The 20,207-nt window shown below is 42.0% G+C and overlaps 1 protein-coding gene across 5 annotated transcripts in view; it reads right to left on the bottom strand.

Moving 5' to 3' along the window:
- The window catches only part of SLC17A5 (solute carrier family 17 member 5), a 58,819-nt gene that overhangs the window by 19,540 nt on the left and 19,072 nt on the right, over nucleotides 1–20,207 (bottom strand). For 4 of the 5 annotated variants that reach the window (XM_051854159.2, NM_001171293.1, XM_070073278.1 and 1 more), the window contains exons 4-9: nucleotides 18,665–18,752; nucleotides 15,175–15,261; nucleotides 13,299–13,417; nucleotides 9,968–10,126; nucleotides 3,345–3,477; nucleotides 1,066–1,213 (exon numbers count right to left, since the gene is read on the bottom strand). In XM_051854159.2, the coding sequence (XP_051710119.1) occupies nucleotides 1,066–1,213; nucleotides 3,345–3,477; nucleotides 9,968–10,126; nucleotides 13,299–13,417; nucleotides 15,175–15,261; nucleotides 18,665–18,752 (734 nt within the window). The remainder of the gene's footprint in view (nucleotides 1–1,065; nucleotides 1,214–3,344; nucleotides 3,478–9,967; nucleotides 10,127–13,298; nucleotides 13,418–15,174; nucleotides 15,262–18,664; nucleotides 18,753–20,207) is intronic. The other variant, XM_051854157.2, reaches the window with a different exon arrangement.

Below are 20,207 nucleotides of genomic sequence, written 5' to 3'. Positions count from 1 at the left end.
CACCATTATACCATTATAGGCACCTCTTTTATATTGTCAACCGGCACAAAGGAATTCTAAAGTAAGCAGCTCAAAGAGTGTTTCCAGAGAGGTAGCTATGGAAAGAACTTTGGGCTTGAAAGTATGAATCCAGGCTGTTTTTGTGGCCTAGCAGGTTGTATGCCGCTGTGTGCACCTGTAGCACCAGCATCCCATATAGGCACCAGTTCCAGTCCTGGCTGCTCTACTTCTGAGCTCTGCTAATGCACCTGGGAAGACAGTGGAAGATGGCCCAACTGCTTGGGCCCCTGCCACCCATGTGGGAGACTCAGAAGAAGCTCCTGGCTTTGGCCAGACCCAGCCATTTCAGGAGTGAACCAGCAGATGGAAGATTTCTATCTCTGTCTCTTTCTCTCTAACTCTGCCTTCCAAAATCAATCAATCAATATCAATTTTAGTTTCACATTTTGGTTTCATCATTTATTAGCTATAATTTGAGGACAAATCACTTAACTTCTCTGGACTCGAGTTTCCTCAGCCTTAAAATAAGGCAAGAATATATACTTCATAGGAATGATTTAAGCATAAAATATTGTTTGTAGAAGTGATTTCTTATTTATTTATTTATTTATTTTTTTGACAGGCAGAGTGGACAGTGAGAGAGAGAGAGAGACTGAGAGAAAGGTCTTCCCTTGCTGTTGGTTCACCCTCCAGTGGCCGCCGCAGCCAGCGCGCCACGCTGATCCAAAGGCAGGAGCCAGGTGCTTCTCCTGGTCTCCCATGCAGGTGCAGTGCCCAAATACTTGGGCCATCCTTCACTGCCTTCCCGGGCCACAGCAGAGAGCTGGTCTGGAAGAGAAGCAACCGGGACAGGATCCGGCGCCCCAACCGGGACTAGAACCAGGGGTGCCGGCGCCACAGGTGGAGGATTAGCCAAGTGAACCATAGCGCTGGCCTAAACTGATCTTTTAATTCCATTTCCCCACAAAGTTTTGAAGTGCCATTGTATATATAGTTTTACCATAATTAAAAAAAAAAAAAAGGAAGTCAAAGTCAATCACAGTAAATCTTCAGGTTTGTACTCACGAAGGAGCAATATCCAGATGGTTGATGCTAAATCCAGAGGAACAGAAGCCTCCCAATGTTGTTGATATGGTTAGGAAAACAACAGCCAAGGAATAGTCACAGCCTATGAATCCAGCAGCTACCAGGAACGTTGCAGGTCCAATCATTCCTGGAGTTAAAAAGTTATAAAAAGAAATGAAGTCCCAGCATTAATATTTGCCCTATCTTAATAAAGCATAAATCTAGAATTTGGTATTGCTGCCACCTACTGTAGAAACACTGTATTGCCTAGAAGACTCTACTAGTGCAGAATTTTATAAACAAACTGCAGGAAACATATGGACATAATACAACTAATATAATGGTAAAAGGAAAATATCTTTATGCAAATGTTATTAAGCCTACATGTGATCAGAACTTGGCAAAAGTTCTATAGTGTTAGAGAAATGGGCAGGAAGAGAATGACTAAAAAATATGGCTCAGAGAAGCAACAGCTAATACAGATATGACTTAAAATTCACATAACCAAAAATGGGGAACAAAATGACAAATTCTTTTGGGTATAGTTAGAGGTATACTCTGTCTTAGTTCTAAAAGCGGATAATAATAGGATAATAATATGCACAGGTCATTACAGGTAGCTAAGCATAAAATACAAGTAACACAGGGACTTAATACAGGGCTTGTCCTTTTTTTTTTTTTTTCTCCGTATTTACAGTAATGCTATCTAGGAACTCTCTGTGATCATGGAAATGTGTTTGTATATACTATAGCTAAAGATCTTATTTTAAACTTAAAACAGCCACATGTCTAGTACGTATTATACTGTGAAGAACAGCCCAATAAAAACCTGAAAAGTGACAAAAGTCAGATTAAAGCTACAGGGATTTAATTCACACCTTGCAGGTGTGACGTCAAGGTAAGGCTGTGGAACAGGCCAGCATCTCCTGGGAAGGGAGGGCATGCAGAAGGTGCTTGCAGAGTTAACTGAACAGGGAGTCCCTTAGCAATGTCATTGCTCAAATACAGCTCCCAGGATCTCTAACTGCTGGACACCTTTAAACAGCAGAATAATTGCTTTAGATAGTTTTAAAATCGACCTTCTAAAAGCAGAGTCTGAAATATAATTGCTTAGGTTTCCTTTGAATTCTCTGGATTGAAATAGAAAATGTATTCACTTAGAAAAGGGATGGTGGCTTAGAAGTGCTTTCAATGTAAACTTATAGCTGAAAACAAAGTGATTTATAAAATCTGGGGATGATGTTCAGCAAGATAAGCCATTTTTATAGTTGTAAGCTATGGTAGAGATAGCAGGATATTATAAATCTTAATCCTCAGAAAGAACCATCTGGTACAGAAATACACTACACGCATGACAGTATTTCAATATGCAAACAAAATAAATGCCTCATATAATCATTTGTATTTTGGCTTACGCTGCTGTGATACTGTGATACAAGAAGGAATATGTATTTGGTTTTTGTTTCATGTCGGCACACAGCTCCTAAAATCTTAGAATTAACAAGATTACCTTTTATATGCTACTGAGATGACTGGTGGTTGGGGGTCCCAAGATAACTACACGATGGGTACTATCACCAGAAAGACCAAGGCATGATTAGTAGGTTGGGCCTTTCAGCAGTAACCCTTAATCTCCGGGGAGGCTGAACCCATCACCAATGGACGATGATTTAATCAATCATGTCAGTAGGATGCAACCTACATAAGAACTCAAAAGGACAGGGCTTGGATGGTTTCTGCATAGAACATGAAAGAGTTTGGCAGTTGGTGTGCCCAGAGAGGGCACACAGAAGCTCCTGGTCCCTTCCCAGTCACCTTGCCCTATACATCTCTTCCACCTGGCTGTTCATCTATGTCCTATGTAATATCCTTTATAATAAACAGGTAAACCTAAATGTTTTCCTTAGTTCTATAAATGTCTTTGCAAATTAATGGAACTCAAGGAGGTTGTCATGGGAACAGCTGAATTACAGCCCATTTGTCAGAAGTACAGATCACAGTCTGGGGTTTGTGATTGGCATTTGAAGTGGGGGGCAGTCTTGTGGGATTAAACACTCAACCAGAATTATAGGACACCCAGCGGTTGTCATGGCAGAATCGTTTTTATGTTGAGTAGAAGTCCTCAAGCACAGTTTGATGGCCAGAGGTGAAGTGTTCTGTGTTGAGTATTGTGATGACTGTGTATCAAGAAGGAGAAACACTGTTTTCTTCCCATCTCCAATAACTGTAAATACAATAAGTAATTGTACATAAAAACAAAACTTCATTCATGTTATTACCTATAAGGCTAAAAATTCTGCGAACACATATGGTTGAAAAATTCCATTTTGCCCTTAAAGTGTCTGCAGCTTGACCAGACAGGATCATGCATAACCAACAGCCAAAATAAGGTACTGCAGATAAGAACCCATTCTGGAAGGAAGAAGAAGATACATAATTAGTACATACATCATAGCCCATCACTATTGCTTGGAAACAAAGGAAAAACATAGACATATTCTGTTTGTTAATATAATCACAGGAGGTAAGTTTGACTTTTAGAAAGATTATGGAATTCAGTTAAATGCCATCCCTAATATACTGACTCAGAGGGAAACAAGGCTCATGGCAGTCTTGTCGCTCAGGGTAATCTCCACTGAAACTTTGGGAACTGGGTTATAGAAGGGGACATCTTCCAATTGGCCTATGGATTCTTCCCACTGAAAAATTTTTGTCTTCAAATTTTATTGATTTGTTTACTTAAAAATACAGAAAACTATGTAACTCAAATATACAGCTTAAAGAATTATTCTAAGAACATCTTGGTCAAGAAACAGAATTTTGCCGGCCACCCCAGTGGGCTCTCAATGGTGCTGGTCCAATCTCAGGCCCTTTCTTCTCCTTCTAAGTGAATATCATCCAGGTTATAATACATAGCACTCACAGACTTCCATTTATTTAACATCACATCCTTCAAGTGTGCATCCCTACACGCCACACTTCAGTCTCCACATCTTAAAAACTTTCGATAAGACTTAAAAAAATTTACTTATTTGAGAGGCAGACAAAGAGAAAAAGGGAGAGAAAGAGATGAGGAGGAGTAGAGAGAGGGAGAAGAAGGAAGATGGAGGGAAAGAGAGGGAGACAGAAGAGGAGAGAGGGGTTTAGAGGGTAAGCGAGGAGGAGAGGGAGAGAAACGGAAGGAGAGAGGGAGGAAAGAGGAGAAGGAGGAGAAGGGGGAGAGAGAAAGACAGCATGAATGTAAGCAAGTGCTCCCATCTGCTGGTTCGCTTCCCAGATGCTGAAGGGGTTGGGACAGCGAGGGAGCAAGCGCCCTCTCATCCACTGGTTCACTCCCCAAAAAACTGCAACTGGGCTGGGCTGAAGCCATGCGCCAGAAACCCAATCCAGGTCTCCCAATCCGTTCAGCCATCACCACTTGCCTCCCAGAGTCTGCATTAACAGGAAGCTGGAGTCAGGAACGGGAGGTGGGTACTGACCTCAGGCACTCCACTACAGGGCATCTTAACCAAATGCCAGCCCCAATATATCTTTTAGGTCTCTTTGAACCTGTAAATCCCTTTACATTTCATTTTACTTATTTTCAAAAGATCAGTGACAAAGTAAAACCTTAACTCAAAGCAATGATCTTAGAGCTGAAACACCCTCCTCCCAACCACCACACATACAATTTCTTTTTTGACATAACCTGGGAACCTGGGAGTCTTGATGGTTTCTTCTCTCTGACGTTTCACGTCTAATCAGTAAGTACGGCCTGTTCTACTTCCCTAAAAAACCCAAAAACAACTAGCTAACCTCGTCTACTGTTCCTCCACTCTATTTACCAATAACTCTGGCCTTTTCCTGATTGCAGTTTTGGGCTTCCCTCTCTGTTCACCACCTATCTTTCCAGCTCATTCCCTCTAGTATCTTGTCCCAAACTCTTGATCATTTTTTTTAAAGATTTAAAAAAAAATGTATTTATTTGAGAGTTAGAGATGCAGAGTGGGAAAGACAGAGGAGAGGTCTTCCATCCGTTAGTTGACTCCCCAAATGGCCGCAACAGCTGGAGCTGGGCCGATCTGAAGCCAGGAGCTTCTTCAGGGTCTCTCTCGTCTTTCCGATCTCTCTCTTCTTCTGGGTGCAGGGGCGCAAACACTTGGGCAATCTTCCACTGCTTTCCCAAGCAATTAGCAGAGAGCTGGATCGGAAGTGGAGCAGCCAGGACTTGAACCCGTGCCTGTATGAGATGCCAGCACCACAGGTGGAGGCTTAACCTACTATACCACTGTGCTGGCCCCGATACTTCCTTCCTTCCTTCCTTCCTTCCTTCCTTCCTCCCTCCCTCCCTTCCTTCCTTCCTTTTTTTTTTTTTTCTTTTTTGACAGGCAGAGTGGATAGTGAGAGAGAGACAGAGAGAAAGGTCTTCCTTTTTGCCGTTTGTTCACCCTCCAATGGCCAGCATGGCTGGCACGCTGTGGCCGGCGCACCGCGCTGATCTGATGGCAGGAGCCAGGTGCTTCTCCTGGTCTCCCATGGGGTGCAGGCCCAAGCACTTGGGCCATCCTCCATTGCACTCCCTGGCCACAGCAGAGAGCTAGCCTGGAAAAGGGGCAACCGGGACAGAATCTGGCGCCCTGACTGGGACTAGAACCCAGTGTGCCGGCGCCACTAGGTGGAGGATTAGCCTATTGAGCCGCGGCGCCGGCCTATTTATTTTTTTAAAATCAATTTATTTATTTGAAAGGCAGAGTTACAGAGAGAGAGAGAGAGAGAGAGAGACAGATTGAGACAGATCTGCACCTGCTTATGCATGCCACAAGTGGCTGCAATGTTGTGGCCACGTTGAAGCCAGGAGTTTCTAGTGTCCTAAATGAGTGCAGAGGCCCTAGCACTTGGGGCCTCTCCCACTGCTTTCTCACGCACTTTTAGCAGGGAGCTGGATAGAAGTGGAGCAGTCAGGGAGTGAAGTGGCGCCCACGTGGGATGCTGGCATTGCAGGTGGCAGCTTAACCCACTGTGCCACAATGCCATCCCTCCCAAATTTATTGATCCTACCACCTACTTACTCTTCTTCAATTCTTTGTTGCTCTCCCTAGCCAATATCAATCCTACAGTTAATCATGACAATCACTCTCTTACACAGGCCCTTGACTCCATGGGTCCTTTCCTACTTCATCTGGTTAAACCAAACTCTTTTTCTATCATGTACTTGCACTTGGGCAATTGAATGTGTCCAGAAATAACACAAACATGTGTGCCTATTTACTTTAGACTAAGGAGCATGAACCTCAAGCGGTCCTCAGTGCTGCCAGGCAAACACCATCCCCCCTTGCATTCTCCATTCACTAGTGGACGACTGGGATGATGTCTCTCAGTGTTCTTTCCTCTCACCCACCCCTGGGCGTACTCAAGAACAGTTAAGCTGTTCACGGACATGTCTCTCCTTATTTAAAAAAAAAGATTCTATTACATTAATATCCCAAATAAGGGAACAGATATCATCCCAACTGTCACTAATTTGTAAGAAATATGGAGGTTAGAACTGGGAAAACCTAGGAAGAGGAAACTGAGGATAACTAATAAAACAAATTTATATGACAAAGCAGCTTATAACAAAGAATAAAGAGCTTTACAATTTTAAAGTGTGTTGCAGTGATTAAGATGTCACTGGGAACACCTGCATCCCATATGGGAGCACCTGGATCTGACTCTTGATTCCAGGTCCTGCTAATGCATATCCTGACTACTCTAATTCCCATTCAGTTTCTTGCCATTACATGCTGGGAGACAGCAGGTGAGGCTCAGTGTCCCTGCCGTCCACGTGGGAGACCCAGATTGAGTTCCAGGCTCCTGGCTTTGGGCTGACACTTGGAGAGCAAACCAGCAGATGGATGGTCTTTATGTCTCAGTCTTTCTCTGTTGGCCTATCAAATAAAAACAAATAAAAATTAAAAGAAAAGCCCACAGATTCTATGCTATTCTTTTTCTAAAATGGTTATTGATTTGAGGGGGACAGAAGGAGAGAGAGGCGGGGTTGGGGGTGGGGGGAGACAGAGACAGAGAGAGAGAGCGTGTGCTTCTATCCACTGGTTCAGTCTCCAAATTCCTGCAAATGGTCCTTGGCTGGGGCCAAACTGGGAAGTGGGGAACTCAATCCAGGTGTCCCACATAGGTGGTAAGAACTCAAATTCTTGAGCCACTGCTGCTGTTCCTGCCTCCTAGAGTCCGCACTGGTAGGAAGCTGGAGGCAGGAAACCAACCCAAGCATTTGGATGTAGGATGTGAGCTTCTTAACCTCTAGGCTAAAGACCTGCTCCCTTAAGTTACTCTTTCTACTCATCATCTATGCTGCTTCTTTACGTTTGGAGACAGGTTCTGCTTTATGGCTGAATAATAGTCCACTCTGAAAACACTACCTGTGTCAGTCCATTCATCAGCTGACAGACCTTTGGGTTGTTTCCATTTTTTGTCTACTACAAACAATGCTGCTTATGAGCATTCATGTGTACCTTTCTGTGTGAATATATGTTTTCATTTCTCTTGGCCATGGACCTAGGCACAGAACTGGTAAGTCATACGGTAACTCCATGTTAACACTCTGAGAACAGCCAAACTTCTCCACAGCAGCGGAACCCTCTTACATTCCCTGGACCAATGTATGAGGTTTCCAAGTCTTCCATTGCCTCACCAACACCTGCTATTTTCTGTGTGAGTCTGTGAATGTGGGAGGGGGGAGCTGTTTTGTTTTGTTTTGTTTTGTTTTCAGTTATAGCCATCTTAGCACCCTTGAAGTGGTATTCATTTGATTTACATTTCCATAATGACATTGAGTATCTCTCTATGTGCTTACTGCCCATTTGGGCATCTTTTGAGAAATGCCTATTCAAGTGCTTTGTCCCTTTTAATAACTGTTTGTTTTTAAATTATTGAGTTGTAAGAATTCTTCATATATTCTGGATACCAGACTTATCAGATATATGACTTATACATGTTTTTTTCCAATTTCATGGGCTGTCTTTTCAATTGCTGATACTGTTCTGTGATGCCTAAGAGTTTTAACCTTAGTGAGGTTCAATTTATCTTTTTTTCAACCCGTTTTGTTCACTTGTGCTTTTGGTGTCATATTTAAGCAATGGTTTCTTAATCCAAAATCATGAAGATTTTCGTCTAAGAGTTTGATATCATTAACTTTCACAATTAAGTCTTTGATCTGTCCTTCATTTTGAAGGCAAAGACATCACCAAACTTTCGTTACAAAGTGTGTCACTCTAGGCTTTCTGTGAATCTCTTTAAGATAAGATTTACTTTAAAACTACCACTACAGAGATAACAGGAACTAATTACATGCGATAAATTAAGAAGGTAGTTTCAGGTAAGGCCGTTTCACAGCTCTACAACTGTGTATCTTCCAATGCCTGACAAATGACGTACAGCAGGTTTGCCCAGGGATCTTGTCTCTCCCAGGCTCCCTGCTCACCTGCCAGCATGAGTCATCTGATATGCTGGCATACTAAGAGGGACTAGTACAACCTTTATGGTTAAAGGGGATAACAGGCTAAAGATGGTTTGAATCAACAGTTAATATACACTGAGAAAAGAAGAGGTAACTATATGATATAGCAATCCCACTACTAATTATATACCCAAAAGACTTGAACACAATGTATCAAAGAGATTCCTGTACCACCACGCTTATAGCAGCACTGTTCACGATAGCCAAAATTGTCCATCATCAGATGAATGGAAAAAAATATATATACACAATGGAATATTATTCAGCTATAAAAAGAATGAAATTCTACAATTCGCAGCAAAAAGGATGCAACCAGAGGACATCATGTTGAGTGAAATAAGCCAGACCCAGAAAGACAAATACCACATGTTCTCCTGTGTACATGGAACCTAAAATTTAGAAAACAAACAAAAAAGAGAAAAAAGAAAAAAAGAAATGTCTGTGTGTATCATTACTGCTGTGAATATAGTTTTATAAAATTTTAACAACTTTGTCAAGGCAATGTTAAGAATCTTATACTACTACAGTTTTAATGACCTGTGATTACTTTAGAATTACTGTATATGGGTTAAATGGTCATTTTCCCATTCAATTATTGTTCATAGCCATTGTCCATGTTCCCACTAAACTAGGGTGTTTTTGCTTTTTACTTGTTAAACTTTGTGTTTGGTGAAATATTTAAGCCTTTTTACTGTAATGTAATTTTTAAAATATATTAGCTCAGGCCGGCGCCGTGGCTCACTAGGCTAATCCTCCGCCTTGCGGCGCCGGCACACCGGGTTCTAGTCCCGGTCGGGGTGCCGGATTCTGTCCCGGTTGCTCCTCTTCCAGGCCAGCTCTCTGCTGTGGCCCGGGAGTGCAGTGGAGGATGGCCCAAGTGCTTGGGCCCTGCACCCCATGGGAGACCAGGAGAAGCACCTGGCTCCTGCCATTGGATCAGCGCGATGCGCCGGCCGCAGCGCGCCGGCCACGGCAGCCATTGGAGGGTGAACCAACGGCAAAGGAAGACCTTTCTCTCTGTCTCTCTGTCTCTCTCTCTCTCTCACACTATCCACTCTGCCTGTCCAAAAAAAAAAAAAAAAAAAAGCTCAAAAACTAAACATAAAAAAATGAAAGGGAGAAGGAAAGAGGTTGGGGAGGAGAGGAATGAAGGAGGGAGGGAGGGAGAGAGGAAAGGACTATGCTTATGTTCTTAGAGTTGTAGCTACAAATCACATTGACTCTGTTAAAAACTAATTAAAAATGTTAAAAAAAAAGTCAAAAAAAGAAGCAACTATGGAGGCCAAAAAGAGAAGTCTGTGAATGGAAGCCACAAAATAACTGAATTTCAAATAGATGAAAACAAATTCTGTGTGTGGTTTTAGAATATGTACTTTACATAAGAAGCAGATGATTATTATTTCTTACCTCTTGAACATTGAACCTTAGGATCTCCTTCATATAGGTAGGCAATAATGTCAATAAAGTATAAAAAGTCCAGTTGTAAGAAAAATGTGCAACTACAATAGCCCAGAGTGGCAGTGATTTTAATATCGGTAGCCATGGCACTGACTTCTGTGAAGAAAGCTGAAGAAAGCAAGGTCCATTAGCATAATTTTGTTTGTATAAACAAAGTAATGTTGAAAAAATTTCAGTAATACTAGCCTATTTTCACAATCTATAAATACCAATTGAATTTCTGACAGCCTGATGTTTCACAGAAACTACCAAGATCATTTGAATGTCAAACACATAACCCTGACACAGGCCAGGTTCTTCATAGCTGCTTATCACGTGAATACGAGGCCCACAGAGTTAATGGTTTGGAAACAAGAACAAGAAATGCACACAATACAGCTTGGTGTTCACAATGTAGGTATAAAACAACAGTTCTTTTCTCTCTCAATAAGAATGGTGAGATCCACTTACAGTATTTTCACATGACAAGTTATATTTTGGGACAGGGTGGGAAGGGGGGAAATCTTCATTTATAAAAACATTCAGATTGAAAATGCACTTTAAAATGTTACTTAGAGAAACTCTCCAAATATCTAGCAGATATTAAAAATAATCCTTGAAGGGTTTAAGGTAGTAGTGTACAATAACACTTTCTATGTTGAGGGAAATGTCCTATAACTGCAGTGTCCAGTAGGGTATGGTGGACATTTGGGCTAGCGGTTAACATGCCTGAGACCCATACTGGAGTACCTGGGTTTGAGTTGTAGCTCTGGCTTCTAATTCCAGCTTTCTGCTAATGCAGATTCTGGGAGGCAGCAGGTGATCGCTTCATTGACTGGGTTCCTGCTATCCAGAGGGGAGACCTGCATTGAGTTCCCAGCTCTTATCTTCATCCTGGCTATACCACTGCCATCCAGGCATTTGGGGAATTAACCAGTGGATGGGAGCAGCCTCTGTCTATATGTCTGGTTCTCTCTTTCTCTCTCCTAATGCTCTCTGTGACTCTCAAGTTAAAAAAAAAAATTCATAGAAAATGGAATTACAAGATAATATAAATTCCCTATGAATGTAAAAGAATCTAAATGAAAAAGTTTTGTTAAGTTCATAAAAATAATGACAAAAAAATCTGTTCCTTAAAGGGAAAAAGTGGGTTGTTCATTTGATTAGCATCAATAGAGAACACCAAACTCTCAAAGCTAACTTTCTTCACTATTCGTTATATTGCTGAATTCTTCTAATTTGTCAATCTTTAGTAAAAACCAAGAGATGCCATTTTTTCTTAAGGTTTAGCAGCTTGTAGAGACACTTGTAGCAAGATTTAAACACTCTAGAAGAAATGTTAAAGTTCTAATTACTGTCTGGTTATATCACATATAAAAATTTAGGGACTGACACTACACCGCAGTGGGTTAAGCTGTCGCCTGCTGTGCTAGCACCCCATTTGGGCACTGGTTAGAGTTCCGCCTGCTCCACTTCTGCTCCAGGTCCCTGCTTATGCACTTGGGAAAGCAGCAGAAGATGGCCCCAAGTCCTTGGACCCCTGCCACCCACATGGGAGACCTGAATGTAGCTCTTGGCTCCTGGCATCAGCCTGGCCATTGTGGGCCCTTTGGAGGAGTGAATCAGTGGGTGGAAGCTCTCTTTCTCTCTGTCTCTTCTCTCTCCCTCTCTCTGTAACTCTGCCTTTCAAATAAATAAATAAATTTTTAAAAATTTTTTAATTAATTAATTTTTTTGACAGGTAGAGTTAGACAGTAAGAGAGAGAGAGAGAGAGAGAAAGAGAGAGAAAGGTCTTCCTTTTTCCATTGGTTCACCCCCCAAGTGGTGGCTACGGCCGGCGTGTTGCAGCCAGCACGCTGCTCTGATCCAAAGCCAGAAGCCAAGTGCTTACTCCTGGTCTCCCATGGGGTGCAGGGCCCAAGGACCTGGGCTATCCTCCACTGCACTCCCGGGCCACAGCAGAGACTGGAAGAGGAGCAACCAGGACAGAATCCGGCGCCCCAACCGGGACTAGAACCCGGGCTGCTGGTGCCACAGGCGGAGGATTAGCCTAGTGAGCCATGGTGCCGGACAATAAATACATTTTTTTTTTTTTTTTTTTTTTTTTTTTTTTTTTTGACAGGCAGAGTGGACAGTGAGAGAGAGAGACAGAGAGAGAAAGGTCTTCCTTTGCCGTTGGTTCACCCTCCAATGGCCGCCGCTGCAGCCGGCGCACCGCGCTGATCCTGGCAGGAGCCAGGAGCCAGGTGCTTTTCCTGGTCTCCCATGGGGTGCAGGGCCCAAGCACCTGGGCCATCCTCCACTGCACTCCCTGGCCATAGCAGAGAGCTGGCCTGGAAGAGGGGCAACCGGGACAGAATCCGGCGCCCCAACCGGGACTAGAACCCGGTGTGCCGGCGCCGCAAGGTGGAGGATTAGCCTATTGAGCCACGGCGCCGGCTAATAAATACATTTTTAAAAACAAACAAAAAAATTAAAGTATCAAGCATCATAACTTAATGGGCAAAAAAGCCATTACATGAAATATTTAACATTCTTATACTAATAAAGTGACTTTGATGTCAAAAAGAATGCTAAAAATAGGATATATATTTTAAAATTTTCCTACTGTATTATGTTTTTTGATTCCTCCCCAAAGGCAAGTATTTTGTTTCTATGACTTGAGAACTTATGTATTGAATTACGGTTGACTTTGATTTCTGATTTGCTTTTGTGCCTGATTAAGTGACACAAATCTAGTTTCAATAAGATGTAAACATTTTTCTAAAGATGACCTACTGTAGATGAACAAACATGTATATAACCATTATTCTGGAAGGTTTAAAATTACCTCAAAAGGCATGTGTACACACACACATACATACACACAAAGAAAGTGAGTAAGAGAGCTATTTTTCATCTGCTGGTTACTCTCCAAATGTCTGCATGCCAGAAGCTGGGAATTCAATCCAGGTCTTCCATGTGGGTAGCAGGAACCCAGTCATTGGAGCTGTCACTGCTGCCTTCCAGGGTCTACATTAGCAGGAAGCTGGAATCAGGAGCCCAAGGCAGGGATCAAGCTCAGGTACTCTGATATGGAACACAGGCATCTTAATGCTTGACCAAACACCTGCTCCTATTTTTCATAGTTTTAATATGGAAAGGACTGGAATCCTTCTGACAATACTTCATATATTTGCCTCATCTGGCCACTTTGCCTAGTGCACACACAACAGAAATATCTATTTATGAAAACTGGTATCTTATTTCTGAGGACAGAAAGGTTCTGTACTTATTTCTGAAATGTTTCCAAGTCCATACCTGATTTTTTAATGATGAAAGAATGTATTCCTTTTCATAATTGGAGATTGTCTTGTGAGTTTCTGGCGTATCAGTAACTATCCAAATCCATAAAATAAACCAAAAAATTCCAACTATACCTTAAAATAGAAAAATTATAGTTAAGAAAAATCAGAATGTACCAACAATTTTTATGTCTTAAAAATTATGTAATTATAAACTTAATGTAAAATTGGTTTCAGCTGAGATTCATTTTCAAGTATATATAATTGCTATACTATTTTTCTGTTTACACATTTTGAAGAAAACAACTTTAACCATATGATTTAGCCTATCAGGGTTTACCAGACAAATCTTTTTGAAAATAAATTTTTATTGGGGCCGGTGCTGTGGCATAGCAGGTAAAGCTGCTGCCTGCAGTGCCAGCATGCCATATGGGCACCAGTTAGAGTCCTGGCTGCTCCATTTCCGATCCAGCTCTCTGCTATGGCCTGGGAAAGCAGTATAAGATGGCCCCTGCATCCACGTGGGAGACCTGGAAGAAGCTCCTGGCTTGGGATAGGTGCAGCATTAGCATAGCGGCCAACTGGGGAGTGAACCAGGCTATGGAAGACCTCTCTCTCTCTCTCTCTCTTTCTCTTTGTGTAACTCTGACTTTCAAGTAAAATAAATACATCTTTTAAAAAAAAGAAAATAAATTTTTACAATTCACATATGGCCATATGTCTGCTTTTGTTTGTTCATCTTTTTTTTTGTTTTGACTGTAGATATTTCCTTTGTTAAATATGTACATGAAAGGGGTAGGGGCCAGTGCCGTGCCTCACTTGGTTAATCCTCTGCCTGCAGTGCTGGCATCTCATATGGGCACCGGGTTCTAGTCCCGGTTGTTTCTCTTCCAGTCCAGCTCTCTGCTGTGGCCTGGGAAGGCAATGGAGGATGGCCCAGGTGATTGGGTGCCTGCACCCACATGAGAGACCAGGAGGAAGCACCTGGCTCCTGGCTTCGGATTGGCGCAGCACGGTAGCAGCCATTTGAGGGGTGAACCAACGGAAAGAAGACCTTTCTTTCGCTCTCACTGTCTAACTCTACCTGTCAAATAAGTAAAAAAAAAAAAAAAAGAAAGAAAGAAAGAAAGGGGCCGGCTTCTAGCCTGGTTGCTCCTCTTCCAGTCCAGCTCTCTGCTGTGGCCCGGGAGGGCAGTGGAGGATGGCCCAAGTCCTTGGGCCCTGCACCCACATGGGAGACCAGGAGGTGGCACCTGGCTCCTGGCTTTGGATCAGCACAGTGCGCCGGCCGTGGCAGTCATTTGGGGGGTGAATCAATGGAAGGAAGACCTTTCTCTCTGTCTCTCTTTCACTGTCTAACTCTACCTGTCCAAAAAAAAAAAAAAAAAAAAAAGTACATGAAAATCTAATTTATTAAAAATTTAAATAATCCTGTTAATGAATTTGAGATAAGAAATGAAATGTTATGGGACTAAATAAAAAAAAGATTACATCACTGGGTAAGAGCATCCTACTTGAGAAGAAATATTTTCAAAATACACATTTTCATAATACCCAGCATCACAATTTTTGACAGCAAGCATGCCCATTTGAGTCCAGGACTCAACAACTGTTTCTACTGAGAAATATTTTAAAACTAAAATCCAATCATAACTCAGTGAGATCTTTTTAAGTGCATGAACTTGAAAAACAGGTTATTGGTAAGTGTTTTAGAACTTTGTGGTTTAGAAGATTATTTCCTTCAGTGAGTTAGAGTGTATATTGTATATTATTTTTAACTAATCATTAGATGAGCATACTGTACTGTACTATATATATTATATATAGTTTATACATAAAATACATATTACACTATGGATTTGTAACATTATAATTTCACTTTTCAAACTTACCAAAAAAGTAGAAGACATAAGTCCAATTCATATAGTAGCAAATTATTCCAGAAAGAGGAAGAGAAATTACTGTCCCAAGCTGTGCTCCTGGAACAACACAAAGGGCTTTATAAGCTCTTGGGAGCCATGAACAAGGAAAGAACAGTCTACTGCTTAAAGAAGAATAACAGATGATGAAGAAAAGAAGGGATTCCTAAAATACAAGGGAAGTGAAACAGTTGCATGTAAACATAAACAATTCATTCTCTTAACAGGCCACTTACTAGAAAACTCATGGTATATAATATAAATCATATACATTAATAGGTATTTACACCAGTTAAAACCATGTAGCTATTGAAGAATTAGGTGTAATAACTCAATAGAAGGCTCTTTTTTTTTTTTTGACAGGCAGAGTTAGACAGAGAGACAGAGAAAAAAGTCTTCCTTCCGTTGGTTCACCCCCGAAATGGCTGCCATGGCTGGCGCTGCGCCGATCCGAAGCCAAGAGCCAGGTGCTTCCTCCTGGTCTCCCATGCGGGTGCAGGGCCCAAGCACTTGGGCCATCCTCCACTGCACTCCTGGGCCACAGCAGAGAGCTGGACTGGAAGAGGAGCAACCGGGACAGAATCCGGCGCCCCAACTGGGACTAGAACCTGGGGTGCCGGCGCCGCAGGTGGAGGATTAGCCAAGTGCGCCGTGGTGCTGGCCAATAGAAGGCTCATTAAAATATCACAAAATAAAGCCTACATGTGTTAGAAATCCAGATTCAAAGATGGTCTGTAAGGTTGATAAGTACGGCGTACTGTAGTGTACTTGGTGAAATAAAAATTAGATTTTTAGTAATTTCCCTACATATTGCAAACAAATGTTTCAGACAAATAAATGACAAACATATTTCAAACGTCAACTGCAAGACAACTTAGTAAGCGCTGTGGAAGCTATATGATGAAATCAGACTTTACTTCTTGCCTCGTTTAGTACTGTATGGGAGATATCACTTCCGATTCCCTGAGGTCAGGAAGACAGAAGCAGCAGCAACCGGACTGAAGTGATAGGTAGGGTGTGGTCCCACAGCAACAGAGAAAGAAGATTTAAAGGCAGTGTAACTGGATTAGCAAAGGAAAGGAGGAAGGGAAGCACACAGGGGGTCTGGGACCTTCACTTGGGTAAAGGAAAGGAATAGGGGCTGGCACTGTGGTGCAGTGGGTAAAGCGCCACCTGCAGTGCCGGCATTCCATATGGGCACAGCCCCGGCTGCTCTACTTCGCATCCAGCTCTCTGCTATGGCCTGGGAAAGCAGTGGAAGATGGCCCAAGTCCTTGGGCCCCTGCACTCACGTGGGAGACCTGGAAGAAGCTCCTGGCTTCGAATTGGCGCAGCTCCGGCCGTTGTGGTCAACTGGGGAGTGAACCAGCGAGCATGTACTCCATGCCAGGCTCTAGGTACGAGGGATTAAGCTAGACACAATTCAGGGGTGAAGGCCAAAAAAATCTTGACCTCCAGTTCAAGGAGTCTAGACTTTATTCCCTAGGTAAAGAGGAACTGTAAGTAGTACCTGTCTGTGAATTTATCATCAGCTTTCTCATGTCAACCTTCATAAAGCTGTAAGAATGATCTTTTCAAAATATAAACTAAATCATATCTCTTGATTAAAAAGCTCTTATGGCTCCCCATTGGATATGGGGGTAAAATCTATATTCCTTCTTGTAGCTTGTAAGGCCTGGAGTGATCTGGCTCTTGTCTATTTCTCTAACCTCTCTTTATGCCACTGTCCTCTTTATGCATTATGTTCTAGCCACCCACTGTGGTGTTTCATTTTTTTGAATGCTTTATTTCCTGCCTGAGAGCTCTTGTACATGCTGTTCTGATTGGCTGGAGTGTACTTCTCTGTTCTTTGCATGGCTGGCTTGTTCTTAACCTGCAGACTTTAACTTAAAAGTCACCACAGAGAGGCATTTCTCAATCACTGTATTTGAAATCAGTCAAGTTGAAAATTTTTCTTCTTCTGTTCTTGTTTTTAGGTTTATTTATTTACTTGAGAAGCAGAATTATGAGGGAGAGGGAGTGGGTGGAGAGAGATATCTTTCATACATTGGTTCACTCTCCAAAAGGCTGCAACAGCCAGGCCTGGGCCAGGCTGAAGCCCAGAGCCAGTAACTCCATCGGGGCTTGTCTGTGGGTGGTGGGGACCCAAGTACTTGGGTCATCTTCTGCTGCTTTCCCAGGAGCATTATCAGGGAGCTGGATCTGAAGCAGAGCAGCTGGCACTTAAACCAGTGCTCACATGGGATGGTGATGTCTCAGGTGGCGACTTAAGCTACTGTGCAGCAATGCTGGTTTCAAGGTGAAAAATTTTCATTCAGTGAGTGGAAGAGAGGCTAGAAGATCTATGTAATCTAGCAAAATTATAATTTAGATACATAAAGCTCATGTTATCTCACCTGTGGGTCAAAATGATGATAAATGCATAAAAAATGACATATGAAGAAAGTGGCTGAGAGTCATGATGGTCACTACACAATCAAATTAGAAATCACAATTAGGAGTGGGCAGTTAGCCTAGTAGTTAAGACGCCATATCCCCTGGGGCTGGTGTTGTGGTATAGCAGGTTAAGCTACCACCTGGATGCCAGCATCTAATATGGGTTCTGGCTCAAGTCTTGGCTGCTTTACTTCCAGTCCAGCTCCCTGCTGTTGTGCCTGGGAAAGCAGAGGAAGATGGTCTAAGTAACGACACTTTGTCACCCATTTGGGAGACCTGGATGAAGCTCCTGGCTCATGGCTTCCACCTGGTCCAGTCCTGGCCATGGCTATTTGGGAAGTGAACCAGTGAATGGAAGATACTTTCTCTCTCTCTCTCTCTCTCTCTCTCTCTCTCTCTCTCTCTCTCTCTCCATATCTCTGCTTTTTCAAATAAATAAATAAATCTTAAAAGAAAAATGCCACATTCCATATTACAAAGCCTTGATTTGATACCTGACTACAGCTTCCTGTCAGTGCAGACCCAGGGAGGCAGTGGTGATGACTCAAGCCATTGGGTCTCTTCCAACCACATGGGAGAACTGGATTGAGTTTCCAGCTTCTGGCTTTAGCCTCAGCCCTATCCTGGCCACTGGAAGCATTTGGAGAGTGAATCAATGGATGGGGGCACTATTGCTAGCTCTGCTCTCTCTTTCTGCATTACAAATAAATAAGTACAATTAATAAGAAAAAAACACAATTAAAGGATATTCTCTATACCAACATCTGAAATGGTAACATATTTTAAAATAAAATATGGATGATGGAGAATATGACATTAGTCAAGATACATTACTATATGTTGTTATATAGAAAAGAAAAATTAATAAATTTTTAATTATTAATTAAAGTACCCTATTCAAGTGTCATTTTTTTCCCAAAAGATACATACAACATTGCATGATTGTGACAAGCAGGCACTTTTCCCCCCAAGGTAGATGTATATGCAATTAAATTATAGTGATGTTTAGTAAGAATAGCTATCTCACCTGCATATGAAATGCTTAGAAGCTTGCTTCTTTCAAGAGGGGGAGCCCAAGAAGACCACATGGCATGCATAGCTGGAAACGTAACACCCTGAATGGGGAAAGGATATTTCTGGTAAAATGCAAGGCAGTTTTGTTAATGTTTCAAATCAAATATTTTGTTGTGAAATAATTTTCTGAATAAGAATCGCACCAGTGGGTGGAGTGGGTTAAGCTGCCACTTGGGACACCTGTATCCCATATGGAAGTGCCTGGGATAGAGTCCCACCTCTACCTCCACTTTCCATCCAGTTTCCTGCTAATGTGCCTGGGAGGCAGTGGATGATGGTTCAAATACTGAGTCCCTGCCACACATGTAGGAAACTGGTTTTGTACTCCTGGCTTTGGCTTGGTCCAGCCTCCAGTGTTGTGGGCATTTAGGGAGTGAACCAGTGGATGGAAGACCTCTATCTCTGTGTCTCCTGCTTTCCAATGACATAAAAAAATGAAATACTTATTTATGACACAGATAAAATATTTATGAAAAAGTTAAATAAATGATTAAAAAATGAATCATATCAGAATTAGGTACCATTGAGTGGGATGTCTTTGCGATATTAAGTGAAAATACCATAGAATGAAGTACCTTCAAAACAAGGATTCATAGGCTCGGGAACTAGTTGGAGCACTGTAAGGCAAGGGTTACAATAAATCTAAAGAATGTCAGCTGGCATAGCAGGTTAGACTGCTGCTTGTAGCAGTAGTATCCTGCATCTGGAGCATCAGTTGAGGCTGAGCTGTGCTGCTCCTAATCCAGCTCCCTGCTAACGTGCCTGGGAAAGCAGTGGAAGATGGTCCAAGTGTTTAGGCCCTGCCAGCCATATGGCAGACCATGGAGTTCCTGGCTCCTGATTTTGTGCTGGGGCAGTCCTGGCTGTTACAGTCATTTGGGGAGTAAATTAATAGATGGAAGATTTCTCTCTTACTCTTTCTTTCTCTCTATCTCCTTCTCTCTCTCTGTCACTCTGCCTTTCAAAATAAATAAATAAATAAATAAATATTTTATTTAAAAAATAAGAATGTACTGACACTAGTAATGATATAAAGGGATCATTCTCAAGGTTAATTTTATTCAGTTTTATTGATGGCCTGTATGAATGGGAAATGTTACCAATTTATAACTTTTAAAAATACTTAACTACTACTTTGGGATATTTTAAGAAAATTCAAATTGATTCTATGGGAAAAATGGTCTTACAAAAAAAGGTATGGATTCAATTACAGTGTTTGCTGGAGATAACCTGCCTAGTCCATGTCCACTGTTGATGTGGAGAGTCATGGAGTATGGGTGTGGGGAGCTTGCAGAGATTTGGCAGATGAGGATATTCCACATGAGAATAAGATATTAGACTTGGTAGATTCAAGGCAGGGAAGTGACAGCTCTCCCTGACCCCTTACAAACTGTGTAACCTCTGAAAGACTGTTCAACTCCTTGAACTCTGGTTTCTTTATCTGTAAAACAGAGATAAAACTACCTATGCATAATAGTTATAAACATAAATGGAAG

This window comes from Oryctolagus cuniculus, chromosome 5, assembly GCF_964237555.1.
Source record: "Oryctolagus cuniculus chromosome 5, mOryCun1.1, whole genome shotgun sequence".
Lineage (NCBI taxonomy): Eukaryota > Metazoa > Chordata > Mammalia > Lagomorpha > Leporidae > Oryctolagus > Oryctolagus cuniculus.
The sequence above is the reverse complement of the archived record's forward strand: the minus strand, read 5'-3'. Positions and strand labels throughout refer to the sequence as shown.